The sequence below is a fragment of the Pistacia vera genome, unplaced genomic scaffold, assembly GCF_008641045.1.
Source record: "Pistacia vera cultivar Batoury unplaced genomic scaffold, PisVer_v2 Contig813, whole genome shotgun sequence".
NCBI classification, from domain to species: Eukaryota; Viridiplantae; Streptophyta; class Magnoliopsida; order Sapindales; family Anacardiaceae; genus Pistacia; species Pistacia vera.
In genome coordinates, this window is record NW_022196683.1 from 18780 (window position 1) to 33489 (window position 14710).

At 34.9% G+C, this 14710-nt stretch overlaps 1 protein-coding gene and 1 pseudogene across 1 annotated transcript; both read right to left on the reverse strand.

Annotated features, from left to right (window-relative positions):
• Positions 1 to 8374: 8374 nt before the first annotated feature.
• On the reverse strand, positions 8375 to 11259 carry LOC116117505 (annotated as a pseudogene).
• Position 11260: 1 nt separating this feature from the next.
• On the reverse strand, positions 11261 to 14072 carry LOC116117502 (tubulin beta chain). The gene is made up of 3 exons (XM_031403524.1): positions 13538 to 14072; positions 12373 to 12642; positions 11261 to 11835 (listed from the first exon to the last, which is right to left on the reverse strand). Exons 1-3 carry the CDS (start codon positions 13929 to 13931, stop codon positions 11261 to 11263), a joined length of 1239 nt encoding a protein of 412 aa, XP_031259384.1. The 5' UTR covers positions 13932 to 14072.
• Between the last annotated feature and the right edge of the window lie 638 nt (positions 14073 to 14710).

Here is a 14710-nt window from a genome sequence, read left to right on the forward strand (position 1 = left end):
ACGAAGTGGATTTTGATGTGTGAATAAGCATGTAATGTTTCCTCCTTTTATAGATTATTATAGATGTATTGAGAGATGCCGCCCCAATGGGTTGAAATTTTCAGTAAAATGCATGCATAACCAAACAAAGGTGCTTGACCAGTTCTTTGAGCTTGTGCCCTCCAGTTGTATATTAGCTAGGCCTCAGAATGAATTTAATTGGTGTTGACTATCGGCTTGGTCCTTTTTCTGTTGTTTGTTTTGATTTATTCATTCTGGACAATCTCCATCTTCACGAAATTACTATTAACTAATCCACAGGTCATTACTAGCATAATTGCCTGCATAAGTTATCTCATGCTAAGTCGCCATGCCACTCCAAAGAATACGCGGTTTCTTTTTTTTTTTTTGGTTTATTATATATGCTTGGTTATTTGTTTACAATATGTGCTACAACTCTTCATGAATTGATTGGAGATTATCTATAAGTTTAATCTCTATTGATTGCCAGAGATTGTGACATTAATTGAACTAAATTTGTTGTTATGACTCATATGATGATTGTCTGATTCAGGTTTGTTTGGTGTTAAGAGGGTCAGATACTCAGATATAGTGTTCATTTGCTATTTTTATTGTGTATGAAGGTCATAGTGTATTAGTGTCTGCCTGATTTAATGAGGCTTAATCCATATGTATTGGCCCATTTGGACGGCAAGAGAATATTGTGACAATTTTTTATTAGCTTTAACTAATCGTTACACATTAAATTATTCTTACCGAATACAGTTAGATCTCTCATTAATGTGTCGTTTCTTTGGGCTTCGTAAGCCTAATGAGAAGTTATTACTAGTAATCTAGAGTTGTGATCGTGACCATCGTTAAATGGGATGAAATACTTATAATGTTACATATACAAAGTTAGAATAACAATTGACATAATTGTTGATATGTTAGCTCTATATTTACTGTAGAATTTTGGAGATTAAAATTGTTTTTAATTTATAATTATATCACGTTGACATATCAAGAATCATATAAGGTAAGATATAAAATTGAAATATCAACTTTTTAGAATAATATGGGTGCGTTTGTTTAGTTATTTTGAGTAGTATTTTTAAAAATTATTATAAAGTTGAGTTGAGTTATTATTTCGAAAATAGTATTTGAAAAAAAATGTGTTTGGTAGAGTATTTAGTTAAGTTATTATTACGAGAATATGATTTGATATTTGATAGAGTATTTAGTTGGGTTATTATTACAAGAATATGATTTAATATTTGGTAAAATATTTAGGATAATATATTAGAGTTAAATAAATTGTAAAAAAATTGTTTGATATATTTTTTTTTTTATAAAGGATTTATTGATAGAATTCTTTGTTGCCTTTTGTTAAATTAATTTTTATTATTATACCGTAAAAACTTATCAATTAACGTTTTAATATTATTAAATATTTAATTGTTAATTTCGTAATCACTAACTTAAAGACAAATTTGGAACTATTAATTTCAAGTACTAATACATCATTTAAAAAACACCACATTAATACATCTCTGACGAAGCTGCTGATTGTCAACCCTTAGAATCGTTTATACAACTATACTCCATTAACAACTATGACATTGGTCATATGTTGTTTCCACATTTCAGTCGTTATGTTACCCTGCACATGCGCCATGTTGTTAATAATACGTTGCTGCGGTTGACTCGATCCCTCCCCATTTCCTTCATCTGCTACCTTGTTTTGGTCATGCAAATATACTTCCGCAGTAGACTGCTCGAAGATTTCATCCTGCATATTGTAACTTCTGATAAAATTATGAAATACACAACATGCCATAACAATCCGAACTTGTTTCTCCAACGGGTAATTATTCATTCCATCGAGAATCCATAATCTTTTCTTTAGAACACCAAAGGTTCTCTCAACAACATTGCGGAGTGATGCATGTCTGTAGTTAAACAATGCCTGTGGATCATTTCGGTTACGACGACGATCATGTAGATGGTAAGGAACTCATCTATGAAGGGCAAGGAACCCCCCCTCTATTTGCATAACCCGCATCAACCAAATAGTATTTACCTGTAATTAACTCACACATGTTATTTGATATTTCAATCCAAAAAAATAGAGCAAATATGCTATAATACGTAAAGAAGCTAGTTGTACTTGGTGGAGGATGCGGGAATCCAAAATTAGGATCATCAAGAACCGAATTTAAAACCCTTGAGTCATGGGCGGATCCTTCCCAGCCAGTGACGACATAAGTGAACATCATCCTGAAGTCACATACAACCATGACATTCTGCGACAACGTTCTTTTACAATTCCAGAAGACATTGGCCAACTTAGTTGGAACCCAAGCATTGACATGTGTGCCATCAATCTCCTCTATACAGTCCTGTGAACAAAAGATAGCATTCAATAATATCAACCAGCTGTCAACATAAATAACACAATGAACTGAAGTACCTACAAATAATAATAATAATAATATAATAAAAGTACCTTAAAAAATGGGAATACTTTTGGTTGGTTGATATTTCCTCTAGAACTTCACTAAAGTCCGCTGTCTTGATAAACTCTGTCTGCAACCCACGTATCGCGTTGCAAACTTTGCCCACATATCTAGGGATTGTTTCATTCGAATGTTGGAAATCCTCCATAATAGTACTGTATGTCTTGTTTTTTCCAACAGTTTTCAAAAATATCATAACTTGTTCTTCAATACTCATCCTCTTGGAGTCTCGCAAGTTCCCTTGTTGCACCAAAATGTAACATAAGTATGTAAAACATTGTTTGTCCATGCGGCACTTCGCAAATATTCTGTCAGGATGGCCATTAAGTACTTCCAACATGTTATTGTGACCAGTTAATGCAGATGTATGTCGTAATCGTCATGCATGTGTTCTAAAGTCTGTTTCCAATGCGGCAATTGCAGACAATGCAATCGCAACATCTACTAGAATTTCCCTTTCTTCATCAACATCATTTCGGTTACGAGCTATAGGCCTAGACAACACCATCTAAACCTGTACATTTGTAAGACATTGATCATCAATTCATACTGTTATGGTACTTAGGAAAATATAACATTCAATATTTAATTGAACTTCCAATCTCCAACTTATATGAAACATGCTCTAACATTAAAACAATAGCACATTGTATAAGTACATACAATAGCAAACATAATTACGTCGAAACTAAATCAAAATGCTGCAAAAAGTTAACAACCGTTTAAGGGATCAGTGCCCACTAGTTAGTACAAAATTGTGGGACTACATGTAGGACAAACAAGCTCATCCTAATTAATTCGAAAACCTAGTATAAACCCAATTTAACCTATGCTCAAGTTGCATTTGTACGAATGCCTCCCTAAACCCTGGATTTTCATACAAGTAATCGACAACTTTGATGTAAATATCTGTATGAACTTGCATAGATGTCAAAATGTCCAAACAGTTAGACATGGAAAATGGATCAGATCGACGACTGGTGTTCTCTTTGACCCCCTCGTCTTCACTACAATTTCTTACCCCAGATCCCCTACTCCTATCGACAAGTACATCTATCAGTCTGCCAATCACATCCACAAGTTCTTGTCTCGGGTCGTATTTCTTCTTCCTCCTCCTAGGTCTTCCATGACTAGAGATGTTTGATCGTTTTTCTCTCGTTGTTCGATCTAGATCAGGTTCAAACCCACTCTCATCGTTGTCAGTCAGTCCATGTTTAGATGAATTGTAGTTGGAATCCATTAGTTGGGACATTGAAGTGTATGCAAATCTTCCGGTGGCGGTTTGCTTTTCAAAAATTTCCTCTTATAACTCCTTATACAGAAGTCCCTTATGGAAGAACTACACCACCTGTTTGTTATGCTGGTAAACACTCATACATTAATATGTGTTTGTCAAGGAAAAAGGCGTAAACGTATGATGTCGTAGATTAATATGAATTTATAATATGAAAAGTTACCTTGACGTATTCTCTCCAAACCTCTACGGTACATGTTGGGGTTGGTTCTAATGATCCCAACTGAAACCTATGTGTTGAATAAGTTTGCGCCAAGCATTATATGTATTTTTCAACCGGAAGAACTTAGAAGCTAACCGTCCTGCGTCGAGCTTCTTCCCAGCCAACTATTCCAAATCAGCCAACATATACTTGTAATCCATTGTTTTAAACTAGATATCATTATTACTCATCTAACAATGGTATGGTGGAATGATGAACTAAATTGAGATATTGTAATAATAAAGCAAACACATCAGCAGGCATTAATATAGGGGAAGATACGGGCAAGGTTGACCAATAGGGTCTGTGACGGACATGAAGTCTGTAAAAACGTTGAAACTGCCTCCTTTGCATAGTACTGAATCATATGACGTGGCGCTTTCATTACAAACACATCTCTTCATACGATAACTCCAAACCGGCAAAATAGATGGATATCTTGTATTACTAATAGTTAATTACAGAATCAACGAAGACAGTATGATTTAACAGTCTCAAAACACACCGTTTTGAAAGTATTTCCAAATGTTACAAAAAATGAACGAATTAGATTAACATAATATGTTGTGATTTAAAATAAAAAATAGACGTCCTAACTACAAATTCCATGTTGCCGAAACTTGAACGTAAAGTAGCCAAACCCAATTTTGCAAATTTTGATTGACGAAATTGCCCCTTTCACATTTCTTTACCTCTTAAAAAGCCATTTTAACCTATTGTCCAAATAATCTTTTTTTATTGCAAATTTCCCCTTTCACATTTTCATTTAGTTCACATATTTTATATAATTTTCGTTTCCCCCCTTATCTTCCGTTTTTATTTTTTTTACCTTTTCAAAAACCCAAACCCATTTGGAACTTTAGTGGCTTTTGGTTAGAGGTGGGTGTACAGGTGGGTGGCCAACGGTTGGTGAACTTCACAAGAAAATGTGCATCGGTGGTGGCAATCGAAAGATGGTGGCCTCAGGTTGGAGGAGGGCGGCTGACGATGGGTTAAGTTCACTGGAAAAGGTGCGTCGTTGGTGGTTTGAGAGTTTGGGTGGGTTCAGGTTGGATGAGGAAACTGAGATGGTGGCGGATCTCGAGTTCTGGGTGCTGGTGGTGGCGCTCGAAACTAGGGGCTCGGGGTTGGAGGACGGTGGCCCAAGATGGTTGCTGGTTCTGATCTTTGAAGAAGAAGGTGGAAGCCAAACTGAAGAAGGAGAAAAAACAAGAAAGAAGGAAAAAAAAAAAAAAAAAGTCAGAAGTGCCGCCTGAATAAGAAGTTAGGATAATGTGCCAAACACTTATTTAAAAAATCTGACTTACAAAATTAAATACAATATTGAAACAAATGGACCCATTACTTAATTCTAGACCGTTAATTATTTTTGCTTATTTCTATTATGAGTGTAAGTGATTCTATTATGAGCATAAATGCCCTTTGAGTTAAAGAACTTTGAAGAATTTGGGTAGGATACCATATGCATGCGCTATTAGATCCATCATGTATGTCATGTTATATACTCGGATTGATGTCTCAAGTGCATTGAACATTTGTAGTAGAGATATCAATTGGATGCAGGTGAGCGTCACTAGAAAGTTGTCAAGAACATACTAAAGTACATGAAAATGACAAAGGATACGTTCTTGGTTTATGGAGGAGAAGATGAACTCACTATGAAATGATATAGTAATGCCAGTTTCCAAACTAACAAAGATGACTATTGATCGCAGTCAGGGTTTGTATATTGTCTCAATAGAGCTGTAGTGACCTAGAAAAACTCAAGCAAAGCACTGTAGCAGATTCATCAATAGAGGCTAAGTACATAGCATTATTAGATGTAACCAAAAAGGCCGTTTGGATAAAAAAGTTAATTACTGAACTGGGTGTTGTTCCAAATATTGTTGATCTAGTTGATATATTCTATGACAACAATGGAGCATTTGTTTAGGCTAAGAAACCATGGTCTAATCAATAGTCCAAACACATACTCAGACGATTCAATCTGATTAGTGAAATTGTTCAAAGAGGAGATGTGCATATTAGCAGAATATCTATAGACGACAATGTAGCAGACCCACTGACAAAGGCTTTGTCGTAGCAGAAGCATGATAGACACTTAGCTTCATTTGGTATTAAATACATGAATGATTGACTCTAGTGCAAGTGGAAGATTGTTAGAGTAGGTGCCCTATATGTAATTAACTCTTTGTAACATGTTTATATATATATTAAAAAAAAAAAAACATTTTGTATATCAGGTAATTCATGTTTAATTATGTATAGATATATATGCTTAGAATGGTAGAATCGTGATAAGGGAATCAAGTGTTTCAAATCTTGATTGTGAGTACCCTATGATCACATCTGGTAGCCATTCTAGAAACGTTCATATCCTTAGTATTATTCTAACCAAGAGCACATATAATAAAATAAGGCTATCATAATGTTGAACGACCCTACCAAAATGTAGTGACAGATCTCACATGTCAAAATTATTTGGTGTGATACATAAGTGCTTGTTGTTTGCAAGTTCACTGGACTGATCTACTAGAGGATTTCATATGGATGGTAACCACAGTGTCTATGGAATACACCCTCTAATGGATGGTGGTGCATGTGATCCTTAGACTTGAGGTCACCAGAGCATCGTGTTTAAATACTAGTGTAGTTTAACGCTAGCCTAATGTAGTCCTATTCATGATTATCAGTACGGTGGTAGTTGGCTACATTGAAAAGTACACTATAGCTATGGTGGATCAACAAATGACTCATCACTCTTGGGTACCGGAGAAGTTATCTCACGGAGGTATTCGGTTTAATGGCAACAACCATAAATCTGTGGCTATGGTAGAATTTAGTTGTTACTCAAATCCAATTTTGTTTGGTTGTTGGTCTGATAACCGAATGCCAACATATCAAGGAAATATATATTTGAAGTTAACACTATTTCTGTATTTCAACCTTGATGGGATAACAGTTGACGAAGGGATTGGATTGCATAGTAACCATATCATTGACAGGTAGCTATTTCGCTGAATCTCTATCTATTCGATAAACATGATACCTTGCTAGAGGCCAATTTTGGCTTTTGTATGGAGAGCTGATTAGTTGATGCTTAACTACGATTTCATTCACTGCCAACATGAAATGAGCCTATGGGTCAAACACTTAGAAGACAATTTGAGGTAAATAATATTTTGGGGGCATTTTCATCTTTTTAGACGAATGAATATTTTGGTAATTTCATCGAGCAATTAAATTTACTGAGGTTATAGCCTATTTCCATGGTATTGGAATTAATTTAGCAAAATTATAATTATAATTATTAGAATTAAATTGATATTAATATTAATAATAAAATTGAAGTATTATTCTATTATACCTAGGAATAGGGTTATTCCTATTCTGGGGTGGATTAGGGTTTTAATTATGCTATAAAAGCATAATTAAAGTTAGGGTTAGTGTGAATTTTTAACCCTAGCTGATTCTTGAAAAGGGAGGACAAAAATCCTCTCAAAATTCAGCCCCAATCCTTGAAAGAAATAATGTTTTCTAGCAAATAGATTATTTGTGTGATTGTGTTCTTGCCTTTGTGTGGATATCGTGTGTGCGATTTTCTAGTTGAATCGATTTGCGAAACTAATTTAGAGTAAACTGAAGGACCCTTCAATCCCAGGTATAAAATTAATCCTTTAATTGTAATGTCATTCAATCATACGTATTATCATCCATGATTTTTGGTTTAGGTTTTGTCAAATTTTTTTTTTTTTTTTTTTCCACACGTGTTTCGAAGAATCCTACAACATGTGCATGTAGATCATAGGACTATACTAACTTATGTAATACCCTATCAAATTTGTATTATAAGCAGAAAATATATTGATATCATACATGATTTGAATGATTAAGACATTAATCTTATCTCAGGTGTTCGTTATATATATATCTATATATATATATATATATATATATATATATTCATATTCAATATTTTCTTAGTAAGAGACTCTAAATGCCCAAAGTGGTCGTACTCGAAATAATTTTAATTTTTCCATGTTTTTTCTAGATTTGTTGTGTGTTATCTATTCGTACACTTGTACTAATGAACCATTAACAAACATTCATTGAATTGATATTTTATTACCCTTTCATTGACACCAATCTCATGATTGCTAATTGCTAATTATATATAGAGCTAGTTATTAGTTTGTAATACAATAATGTTAAGTCTAACAACATTCTCTCTAATCCTCTACAATGGTTCGTCATTGATTGATTCGTAATAGGTAGATGAAACTCGTACAAGCAGACATGACCTCTTTTGTGAGTTAACCAATAACAAACTGTCACATCAGAGAGTTGTGAGATTGAGTTGTTAGTAATTGAATCAATTCTCTAGAACTTGTCCTGGATTTGATTAATCACTTTCTCGTCAACTTGGAAAGCCTTCGCGAGAATCACACTTGAAATGTCAGGTTTTGAACCAAACACCGCATTGGCAATGGTAACAACTCCAGATCTTGGCTGCTGAGGGCTGAAATGGAATACGCATAACCAGGTCCAATATTTCTCTGGAAGTGAATAGACCAGCCGGAACACAAAAGATCACCCTTGTTGAGTACTTTCATAATCAGGGCGATTTTCAGGATTTGAAGTTCCGAATCCTGCAATCAGGGTGCCTTCCAGGACGGTTAAAATTTCACTGGCCCTGGATGATAATGGGAGGGTTGATTCCCAATGGAGCAAAATCGCACGAGCCACTGAGATGCCGAGAGTGTTGAGCCCTGGAACTCTATTCACAGTGATCCGGTTGGCGAAAGAACCGGAAGGATTTGATGTGTCTCCTCTCGAGTAAGCCACCGATGGGAATCTTCTGCTTTAACCAGCTTTGGATCCTTGCAAACAAAGCCATTTACCAGCACTGCCATGCACAGGGCAGCAAATGATCAGCATATAACTACTGAGAGCATAATTACTAGGACAATATATAATGAAAATTTTTATTATACATACTCAATCTTGGTATAGACATCATGAGGTTTTTAACGCGTGACCAATGATTGGACAACTATCTTCACATGTAAAATCAAAAGCCAACGCCCAATCACTCACCTTCAATCCACATGTTAAAATCTTCAAGATGTCTGCATCGAAGAATTTTTATATATCGGTAATTCCTAATCAAGATTATTCTAATATAATTGTATTAGATCATTCTTAGTACCATTAGATTTTTATTATAAAATATAATTTCTATCTAATGAGTGAATTCAACAATATTCAACTATAGTTCTTATAATTATATCAAACCATGTTAACTAAGATTTATGGTATGTGTGTCTATATATATAACATATTTTTTAAATTATGTTTAAAACACGCATTCAACTAGGTATGTTTTCATCTTTTTATATAGATCCTTATTTAGAAAACAAAGAATTATTATATTTTTACATCTAACCGGCATGGAACTCAAATGATACCTGGGCTGTCGAGGTCTGCGACGCAGAAATCCTGAAGAGGCTATGATCCGATGCAAATGCACAGAACAAATTAAAGAAATGAGTAATAACGGAGAATTCTGGCTGCCATTTGAAGCTAATGTTGTTTTATTGCTTAGCTATATATTCAGATTGGTTTGATGAATGAAGATGAAGAAATGCCATCTTTTTTAGGTGAGTGAGCGAAAGCGTGCATGCGAGAGGTCAATGATGCCGTCCGTGGCTGTAAAATAATATTCATCTTTTTTCTTAGTACGCATTCGCATAACCAAATAATAATATACTTTAGTTAACCAATTTACTTTACCAAGTTGTTGCTTATTCAAACCATACAATAACAGATTAATCTCTTAAACTGAATGCGTGAAGTGATTTGATTTGTTCTTTTCCTGTGACATTTCGATGCAATCATGTGGAGACTGGGGAGATTGCCGAAGTTAAAAGAAAAAAAATATAATTTAGGAACAATAAAGAAGGATGTAAGCATAGGAGTTTGCTTCTATTTTCTTTGAAGTTCACTCAAAATTTCAGCTTCATGTGTTACATATCTTGAATTCTTTGATATCAGATATGAAAATAAATGATTTCTACATAATATAAGTATGAAATCCAAAAGCTTTAAGTATGTAAGATGTAAACAAATTTCGGTATTTTCTTGAATTTACAATAGCTTTAAAGATTGTATCTAGCTAGAAATACTTTTGAATACATCTCCAATCAAATAAATTTTAATAAAATTTCTCTTTTCCTACTTCTAAATAAAATATTTAAACAAAACAAAACCTCAACACTCCCAAAGTTTCTTGGAATTTCTATGTGCACGGTTGCTAATTAAGCAAACTACACAAACTACAAAAGATTTATACAAAATTGAGTGAGTTGAAGCAGTCCTCGGTTTCAGTTTGTACTTACTATAATACAAAATAGACTATAGCTATTAGTAAAGGATTAATCAGTCTCAGATTCAAGCAGATAACTCAAATTACAGCTTCTTAGTTCCCACTTGAGAGTTGAGACTTGGTTTTCTTGAAGAGGTCATCAAAAGAATTTTTGAGAGGTCTTGAGAAGCATTTTTTTATTGAGATAGATGGGAGAATTATAATACAGTACAAACTTATACATCACCTGAAACTCTGGTCAATAATGAACATAAAATTTAAATTAAGAAGCATCATCTTTAACTTTAATGATAAAGTCTGGGCATTTAGATTTTAGTTAGAGTCCATTCAGTCTATAAAATTTCACAACATCAAATATAAGTTCCATCTGTGACAGAGCATCTCCTTCCCTTAGAATAATAATTCTACGAATGGAAGAGATCCAGTGGTGCTTCATTAACTCAAGAACCAATCACACAAACTTCCCATCAATACTTTTTCGATGAATACCCATTAAATAATACAACTGATAATGTTATATAACAAGCTGCCTCATTTCATCCTATGCCTTACAAACCAACAAAAGCTATACATGCAACTACACAGTACAAGCATCCAAAAAATTAAAAAGTAAGGCAGTCACAACATACCCATCTTGACATACAAACCCACATTATTACATACATACACATCAACATGCCAATCAATCTAAGTTGACCTTCAACAACAGAAACATAAACCACTCACTGAAAGAGAGCCAGCAAGATACGATTTCTGACAATGAACATACGGCAAATAACATGACACCTCAACCTGCAATTTCCTCTTCTTCCTCGTCATATTCCTCGTTGTCAACAGTTGCATCCTGATACTGCTGATATTCTGCCACCAAATCATTCATGTTACTCTCGCCTCGTGAACTCCATCTCATCCATTCCCTCACCAGTGTACCAGTGCAAGAAAGCCTTCCGCCTAAACATAGCTGTAAACTGCTCGCTAACCCGCCTAAACATCTCCTGGATTGAAGTTGAGTTTCCAATGAATGTGGATGCCATTTTGAGACCCTTAGGAGGAATGTCACATACACTAGACTTGACATTATTCGGGATCCACTCAACAAAGTATGAAGAGTTCTTGTTCTGGACATTAATCATTTGTTCGTCTACCTCTTTTGTACTCATCTTACCACGGAACATGGCTGAAGCAGTGAGGTAGCGACCATGACGTGGATCAGCAGCACACATCATGTTCTTGGCATCCCACATCTGTTGGGTTAGTTCAGGGACAGTAAGAGCACGATACTGCTGTGATCCTCTTGATGTCAAGGGTGCAAAACCAACCATGAAGAAATGAAGACGCGGGAATGGGATAAGATTAACAGCAAGCTTCCTAAGGTCAGAGTTCAGCTGCCCAGGGAAACGAAGACAGCAGGTGACACCACTCATAGTAGCAGAGATGAGATGGTTAAGATCACCAACTGAGAACGCATAAAAGAAAAAAGTACAGCACAACGGTCAGCTCCTATGTCTTTCAGACTATCTTAACAAATGGGCCATTAATTACTTTGATAAGATAGAGACGCACAAAATCAGATTATTTTTATCAGAATACTACAATATAGAAGTGATTATTATTTTACGAAAGAGTACATGAAGTATAAATGTCATGTTCTTCTTCATTTGAAGGCAAAAAGAAAAAGGTAGGCACTAGGCATGTAGGACTAGAGAAAGAACAGCAAGATAGAGACTTCACACCAACCACTTTTCAGTAGCTACCTGAAGAGAAAAAGACTAACAAGCAGCATTTTCATATATGAATAGGACTATTGAACTCACTTGAGAACCACATATTTAATTAAAGGATGAAAATGCTTAATCCAATCATGTACATGAGATTTTGAATAGCCAGAAAAACACGTTATAAAGTTATCAACAACTCCGCTTTAGCTGCCCTGGAAGAGAACTGAAAATTTTCAATTAACTCAATAGAAATGAGAATGAAATTCTTGACTTACAAGTTGGGGTAGCAAGCTTGAGAGTCCGGAAACAAATATCATAAAGAGCTTCATTATCCAGCACCATACATTCATCAGCATTCTCAACAAGCTGATGAACAGAGAGGGTGGCATTGTATGGCTCAACAACTGTGTCAGATACCTTGGGTGAAGGAAAGACTGAAAATGTTAGCATCATGCGATCAGGATACTCCTCCCTGATTTTCGATATAAGAAGGGTTCCCATGCCAGAACCAGTTCCTCCACCCAAAGAATGACATACTTGAAATCCTGTAGAAAAATTAACAAGTCAGATTTGAAACAGACGGAATCCTAGTATATTGCATTAGATTGGAGAAAAAGCCACAAGATTGACAAAAGCCCACAAACTCTAAGAACGAAAATGTGAAAGAACATAATTTTCTTGTCAAAGTATCCAAAAAAAATAAAGAAACCAGAGCGACAATTAAATTACAAGACAAAAATTTGACAAAAGGACAAAGCAGCTGCTATTTTAAAAAGAGAACTACATATTTTAGCCAAAATATTTGTTAGATAGCATTAACCAATAAAAAACTTTAGGCCTAACCAAATCCTGCTATATATTTCAACAACTTCCCATTCCAGTACCGGATTCATACGAAAAAAAAATGTCTAAACCCCAAAGAAATCCACATCACAACATAAGAGTAAGCGCATTTCACAATGCATCAGGGATGTTTCAAGTTTTACTTTCAATCAAAAAACAGCTGACTAAAACAAAAAGGAATCCATTTGCAAAGTGTAGCTAGCTTCATCTACGACAAATTTCAAGGCAAAAATACAGTGACAAAAACTAACCAATATGTAACAAAATTTTCAGATCCAGACAAACTTTAAAATAAACAAATATATCAAAAGAAAACAAAAGAGAAAGCAGACACCACAACCACAACCAGCCAACAAAACTTACACATAACAGACCATGAATCTAATGTCACAGAAATAATTGCAAAAAGAATAAACATTTTCACAATTAAACAAAAAATAACCAAGAAAAGAACTTTTAATTAGAATTTCAACAATCTTAATTCACAAACTTCCATTTCAAAACAAAGAATCTCAAATTTCAAGATCAAGCAAACCACAAAACAAAGTTCAAAAAACAAGCCAAGCCCACATAGACCCAATGAACAGTTTAAATTACCCTGCAAGCAATCACAATTCTCAGCTTCTTTTCTGACAACATCAAGAACAGAATCAATCAACTCAGCGCCTTCAGTGTAATGACCCTTAGCCCAATTATTCCCAGCACCCGACTGCCCAAAAACAAAGTTATCCGGGCGAAAGATTTGACCAAACGGCCCGGATCTGAGGGAGTCCATAGTACCCGGCTCCAGATCCATGAGAACCGCTCTGGGAACGTACCGGCCCCCACTGGCTTCGTTATAATAAACGTTAATCCGTTCAAGCTGAAGATCGGAGTCGCCACTGTATTTCCCGGTTTGGTCAATCCCATGTTCGTCGCAGATGACTTCCCAAAACTTGGCTCCGATTTGGTTGCCGCATTGACCGCCCTGGATGTGGAGGATTTCTCTCATGGTGGTTTTATTGGTGTAGGTGGGTGTTTGGTTCTCGGGAAAATTTGGAGGCAAGTAGGAATGGGAGGAGAGGGAGAGTGAGGATAGGCAGGTGTCGGGAGACTTATTATTTGTTTAATTAACTAATTATAATTGTTTATATATAAAGGTAGGATTTTGGGGATTGGGTTTATATTTAGTTCAAGTACGAGTTGTTGTAACAGATTTCTCGAAACTAACAGAACTTAAGATAACACCTGAGATTTGTCTGTAAATATTTGGAAAGTCAAAAGTCAACCTGGTTTATCATTTATCTTGGGTAATTATGCGTTAATCATACCCTTGATCAGATTAAGGTTTCTAAATTCAATTTAAATGATAATTTTTATAGTTCTTATCAAATAGACCTTAAAGGTTTAGTAAATTGCATTATTGATACTTCTTCACCCTTATTTCGTAAATTTGATCCTATAAGAAAGTTCAGGGTTAAATGTAACTTTGATTTTATATATATATATAAAAAAAATAAGTGTTTTATAAACCTAACAGCAATGTAATAAAATTAAGAGTGAATGACTTTTTCCCACCCAAAAAATGACTAAATGACACTTTACCGGCCTCAAACTTTTAAAATATTACTTTCCCAGCCAAAACACAAATTTTGTTAATAATTTCCTTTAAATATATTAATATTGATTGCAAAAACAAAAATACCCCCAACACATTTTAATCCCTAATCGCTAGCCACCGCAAATCAAACTTTTGCGCATGATTCTAGTCCCTAGTTAGTAAAAACGAGT

Bases quoted from the DNA above. Each gene is read 5' to 3' on its own strand.
- LOC116117502 (XM_031403524.1), bottom strand. From the start codon at position 13,931: ATGAGAGAAATCCTCCACATCCAGGGCGGTCAATGCGGCAACCAAATC. The intron at 12,643-13,537 runs GTAATTTAAACT...ATTTTTCTACAG, and splicing joins GAATTGTGATTGCTTGCAGG to GATTTCAAGTATGTCATTCT. The intron at 11,836-12,372 runs GTAAGTCAAGAA...ATGCGTTCTCAG, and splicing joins CAAGCTTGCTACCCCAACTT to TTGGTGATCTTAACCATCTC.